Raw genomic sequence first — 6637 nt, forward strand, 5'->3', positions numbered from 1 at the left:
GCACCGTATATGGCACAGCTATGGGGCACAGTGAACGGTGCAGAGCACCGTATATGGCACATCTATGGGGCACAATGAACGGTGCAGAGCACCGTATATGGCACAGCTAGGGGGCACAATGAACGGTGCAGAGCACTATATGGTTCACACCTATGGGGAAATATGAACGGTGCAGAGCACTATATGGCACAGCTATGGGGAAATAATGATCTATTTTTATTTTTGAAATTCACCGGTAAATGCTGCATTTCCACCCTAGGCTTATACTCGAGTCAATAAGTTTTCCCAGTTTTTTGTGGCAAAATTAGGGGGGTCGGCTTATACTCGGGTCGGCTTATACTCGAGTATATACGGTAAATTCAAAAAAGTTCATTTTTTTCCTCATTAATATACACTCTGCACCCCATCTTGACTAAAAAAAAACCAGAAATGTAGTAATTTTTGCAAATGTATTAAAAAAGAAAAACTGAAATATCACATGGTCATAAGTATTCAGACCTTTTGCTCAGACACTCATATTTAAGTCACATGCTGTCCATTTCCTTGTGATCCTCCTTGAGATGGTTCTACTCCTTCATTGGAGTCCAGCTGTGTTTAATTATACTGATAGGACTTGATTTGGAAAGGCACACACCTGTCTATATAAGACCTCACAGTTCACAGTGCATGTCAGACCACATGAGAATCATGAGGTCAAATGAACTGGCCAAGGAGCTCAGAGACAGAATTGTGGCAAGGCACAGTCCTGGCCAATGTTACAACAGAATTTCTGCAGTACTCAAGGTTCCTAAGAGCACAGTGGCCTCCATAATCCTTAAATGGAAGAAATTTGGCACCACCAGAAGTCTTCCTAGACCTGGGCGTCCAGCCAAAATGAGCAATCGTGGGAGATGAGCCTTGCTGAGAGAGGTAAAGAAGAACCCCAAGATCACTGTGGCTGAGCTCCAGAGATACAATAGGGAGATGGGAGAAAGTTCCACAAAGTCCACTATCACTGCAGCCCTCCACCAGTCGGGCCTTTATGGCAGAGTGGCTCGACGAAAGACTCTCCACAGTGCAAGACATATGAAAGTACGCAGAGTTTGCTAAAAAAAACAAATGAAGGACTCCCAGACTATGATAAATAAGATTATCTGGTCTGATGGGACGAAGATAGACCTTTTTGGTGATAATTCTAAGCGGTATGTGTGGAGAAAACCAGGCACTGCTCATCACCTGCCCAATACAGTCCCAACAGTGAAACATGATGGTGGCAGCATCATGCTATGGACCTCAGACTTGGCCGAAGGTTCACCTTCCAACAAGACAATGACCTTAAGCACACAGATAAAATAACAAAGGAGTGGCTTCAGAACAACTCTGTGACCATTCTTGACTGGCCCAGCCAGAGCCCTGACCTAAACCCAATTGAGCATCTCTGGAGAGACCTCAAAAAGGCTGTCAACCAACTTTCACCATCCAACCTGACGGAACTGGAGAGGATCTGCAAGGAAGAATGGCAGAGGATCTCCACATCCAGGTGTGAAAAACTTGTTGCATCATTCCCAAGAAGACTCATGGCTGTACTAGCTCAAAAGGGTGCTTCTACTCAATACTGAGCAAAGGGTCTGAATACTTATGACAATGCGATATTTCAGTTTCCTTTTTTAATAAATTTGCAAAAATTTCTACATTTCTGTTTTTTTCAGTCAAGATGGGGTGCAGAGTATATATTAATGAGAAAAAATGAACTTTTTTGAATTTACCAAATGGCTGCAATCAAACAAAGAGTGAAAAATTTAAAGGGGTATGAATATTTTCCGCATCCTCTGTACATACCAAAGTCCATCTAAGGAAGGACAACCAGTGAACCAACAGCAAGGTGATGGGCATCAAAGGTACCACAAATTACTGATATCTATATTGGGCTATGTCAGTGTGTCCATATATGTCCACCACCAAAAGTGATCATCAAAACTGGATCATGAAGCAATGGAAGAAGGTGGCTTGATTCCATGAAGCCAAGAAGACACTTTCGAAGTGGTCCTCTTTTCTGAAGGGCCTTAGACATTTTCTAGTTCTCCTTACCATAAGGAATCTAAGAAGCAAAGCCGTCCCCCACCCTCCCTCAGCAGTTTATTGCTAGAGTTCCCCTTTACTGTATATTATTAGTCTCTGCATGATAATAATCGTTGAATGCTTTTTTTTTTTTTTTTTACTATTTCAGAGAAAAGAGGCATCATCAGATTTTTCAATAGGTGAACCAAAAACGGATGTTGGACCAAACGGCACTACTAACAAAAAAATCCATGAAAATGGACTCCAGGTCCAAAACCAGTGTGAAATGTGTAAAAAATGATATTTTTCCTTTTTTTAATGCATTTTAGGAAAAATTTTATATGTAATTTATTGTGGAAGCAAATAAAAAATATATATTTTCATCTAGTATTTAAAGAGGGGAATAGAGGAATTCCACTTTACGTTCGGAGGCAATTATTGCACGTTACATTATGTGACCAAAAGTGATGAGCGAATATACTCGTTGCTCGAGTTTTCCCGAGCACGCTCGGGTGATTTCCGAGTATTTATGACTGCTCGGAGATTTAGTTTTCATAGCTGCAGCTGAATGATTTACAGCTATTAGCCAGCCTGAGTACATGTGGGGATTCCCTAGCAACCAGGCAACCACCACATGTACTTAGGCTGGCTAGTAGCTGTAAATCATTCAGCTACGGGGATGAAAACTAAATTTCCGAACACTAACAAATACTCGGAGACCACCCGAGTGTACTCGGAGAGCACCCGAGCGTGGTCGGGAAAACCCGAGCAACGAGTATACTCGCTCATCACTAGTGCCTAAGTATCTGCTCACTCTAATTAGATTAATTGGTAACGGGATCAGTAGGAATGTATGAAATCATCCAGTTATTGGGAACCTCTCACAACCCAAAGTAGACAATTCCTTTACGAGTATGACAGAATGTCTCCTATGCTGTATTATTGAGCTGTCCTATATTGTACACTAGCCTGTGACTTTTTGCTATGGTTTATGTCACAATTTTGCATAAAGTTAAAAAAATCCTATATACAAATGAGTTCCTGTGTGGTTAGATGTTGTACGTTACACATCACAATCACAGATGTTCCTGTATGTTTGATGCCTGTAAAAGTTTCCTTTATCTTTTTAGACACTTGGCTTTTTTATGTTAAAGGGAACTTCTCTGGTCCCCCATGCTCTCAACCCAGCAGCATTCACATATATATGACTAAATTCCCTGCCTAACCATCCCCATATAAATGGTTTTAAAAAGCATTTATAAGGTCGGCTTTTTGCTAATTAGGACGTTAAATAGTCGATGGGGCGCTAGTTCCCCAGACTAGTTGGCCCTCTTTATATGGTATCACTCCCCTGTGGGCGTGATAACATAATTTTCACAAGCCTGCATCACCACCAGGTTATGCAAATCTCACGCATGCACGTCACTCATTTCGGCAGCGTCACTGCGCCTCTGTAATTGGGTGCACGCTTTCCAGCTTCAGAGGTGAACTGCGAATGACCGGAAGTTCTGAAGAGCAGGTCAGACTTGTTAGGCAGGGAATTTAGTCATATGATCAAACAATCATATCATTATCTAATATATAATTGCCTAGAATACTACTTCCTGCAATTTGTGCCAACTTCCTGTCCGGAGCTAATGTCCGGAGTTAATGTCCGGAGCTAATGTCCGGAGATAAGTGACGTCAACAGTGTCCAGTGTCTGATTGGTTGCCGCCTGCTGCGAGCGACCAATCAGAAACGTGCCGTACTGTGACACACTCCGCCCGCCATTTTGTTGTGATTTTTGAATTTTTACCTCACAGCAAGTTTCTACTGCGTGGAGGCGGGCCCAGTGACATTGCTCTTCAAGCTCCTGCTGAATTTCGTCAAAAAAATGATAATACCATTTACCAAAACTATATATATTTAGTTGTGAAGTGGTTCAGTGACATTCTCACACCAATTTTGAACTTTTGTTTGGTGTTTTCTCCATATACTGCCTATTATTCACTGACTGTTATACTGAGAGACTGCCGTTTATTAACCTCTTCTTTGCCACATTGGGTATATTGCTCTATTATTTGCCACATAAGGACATTGTCCATTATTGCCCAGCAATTTCTCTGCAATATAAACTGCCTATTTATTAATATCTGCATTCCTGCAAAGAACTATTGCCTATTATTAACTGGCTATTTTCCTACTACCTGACATTGTTCTTAAGCAAAGAACCGTTGTTGTGGCATTTGCCACAACACGCAAAGTTGTCGTCTGATGTCTTTCATCCCTCCCCTCATAAGCATGTTCATGGATCCTGTGTAACTGTACCTTAAATAACAAGAATTGTCAAGAGCTGGTGAGTGCAGCCATTTTTTGTTCTTTCTTACTATTATTTATTAATTGTATTATTTTTACATTTGAATAAATAAAGTATATATGGATTCTAGACTCCCGATTCTTTAGAATCGGGCTGCCATCTAGTATAATCATAAAAGAGTTCATGGCTGAGAATCTGCATGCAGCCTTACATCACCAAGCACTATGCCGAGCGTGTAAATGGTGTAATGCCACCACCACTAGACTCTGAAGGAGACAGGTTCTGTGCAGTGATGGATCACACTTGATGGACGAGTCTGGGTTTGGTGAATGCCAGGAGAACGTTTCCTGCCTGACTGCATTGTGTCCGTTGGTGGAGGAGGGATAATGCTATGGACTTGTTCCTCATGGGCGGGACTCAGACACTTATTAGTTCCACTGCAGGAAAATATTAATGTCATTGTGGACAATTGCAGCTTCCAGGTTTGTAGGAACAGCTTGGGGAAGGCCCTTTTCTATTACATAAAAACATAGTCAAGGTAGTTTGGTGGAAGAACATGACCAACAGCTAGACCTGAGATTGTGAGCCCAGCCTTCTCCCCAACATCAGTGTTCGACCTCACAAATGGAAAAAAATTCCCACTGGCCTCTCCAAAATCATTGCTGTTATATCTGCAAAGGGAACGACTCCATATTAATGTCTATAGATGTATAATCGGAGGTGAGAAAAGTTCTGTTTTAATGAGCAAATTTTTATAACAGATAAAACTGGAAAATGCTATAAAAATACATCAGTTAACGGTTGATGTGGCCATCTGGGGAAGTGACTAATAGTGCAGAGAGGAAGCGTTGTACAATCATCGAGTATGAAGAATGAAGATGGATATTATTACTATTGCACAATTATGGGACCGAGATCAGATCATCACTCAGTACAATACAATCCTAGGCTGTCTGTTTGTCATATACCGGTACATATGCAAGCAGGTGACCGAATGCAATGCACAGTAGGCATGAGGCGGGAACAGTCAATGGCCTATTTATTTTCTTCTGATATCGTGAGAATTTACAGCGGTTATGAAACAGTTAATAATATAAATGCAGCAGTAAATCATACGATGATAAACATATAATAGATTTTGGATTACAATATGATTATCGGAAAAGTCTCTCAGGAATTATACTTGTGTCCTTCCTACAAGAGTGCTACACATTCCTGGGGAGCTACTACGTTAGTTCTTCCTGCAACAATGGCCCTAGAGGGGGTCACCAGGTTTTCCTGCTTGGCCGCAAGTTCTTCTAACAAAGTCTATCAAGGAACATTGAGCTTCCTGTGTGCCAACTGGCCCCCACCCCACCTGTTGTCTTAACCCAGGTTGACCCCTGTACCGTACATTATCGCTGGAAATGACGGCCCAACTCACTTGTGTTGTCCCTGTGTTAAACGCAGTCATCCTTCTCCAGTTGACGTCTCTTCTGAGATCTTCGATGCTTGACTGACAGCGAGTATCTCCTAGGTCTGAGAAAGAGGGGGCTGTGTCCCGGCTCTCAAAGGGCATTGTTTGAGATCTGGATCTTGACTGGCGTAGGGCAAAGATTCTGATCTCGACCGGCGCAGTATGGGCTCTGGATCTTGACTGGCACAGATCAATTCTTTGGGTCTTGACCAGTGTAGTCGGGTCTCTGGATCTCATTTGGCATCATCCAGGCTCTGTTTGACGACGAAAAAACCTATATAGCAAAGGAGTACCATAAATAAAAAGTAATTAACAATACAATGAATACCATGCACAGAATATATAACCCAAAAGAAGTATTCAAAGAAATAAATATGCAAAATACTACTTTATTAATATACATAAAACATGATTACACAACAGTTCACATCACAGTTTGTGATATCACAAAACAAGGGAGAAGGGTAAAAAACGAAATATAAAATCACAACGTATGCAGGGGGCATGATATGTCAGCTTAATTGGCACATGGTAGATAAAGCAATAAATTAAATATCCAAAATAAAGGACAAAAATAATTGAGACTGCTGAACTTAATTACCGTATTCACTTATTGAAAAATAGGAATAAATAAAGTGCACAATGCAGGAAAAAATATATATATCTGTGATGTAAGTACCAATGTGGCTCATATAATATAGAAAGGATGTGAATGAACATGCATATGGCTTAAATGTTAGATGATCAGAACGGAAAATTTATAGTAGAAATTAATATTAATCACCAAAAAAAGTGTATAGTGCAACACACTAGCCCTGCAGCCTGTATGATCAGCACACAGTACAAC

At 41.0% G+C, this 6637-nt stretch overlaps 1 protein-coding gene across 1 annotated transcript in view; it reads left to right on the forward strand.

Annotated features, from left to right (window-relative positions):
* LOC138657992 (signaling lymphocytic activation molecule-like) overlaps nucleotides 1-2420 on the forward strand; it is a 42290-nt gene extending 39870 nt beyond the window's left edge. Inside the window, exon 7 of the mRNA XM_069745575.1 lies at nucleotides 2207-2420. Coding sequence (XP_069601676.1) covers nucleotides 2207-2208 — 2 coding nt within the window. The 3' untranslated portion in view covers nucleotides 2209-2420. The remainder of the gene's footprint in view (nucleotides 1-2206) is intronic.
* Nucleotides 2421-6637: the final 4217 nt, after the last annotated feature.

This window comes from Ranitomeya imitator, chromosome 1 (genome assembly GCF_032444005.1).
Source record: "Ranitomeya imitator isolate aRanImi1 chromosome 1, aRanImi1.pri, whole genome shotgun sequence".
Classification (NCBI taxonomy): Eukaryota; Metazoa; Chordata; class Amphibia; order Anura; family Dendrobatidae; genus Ranitomeya; species Ranitomeya imitator.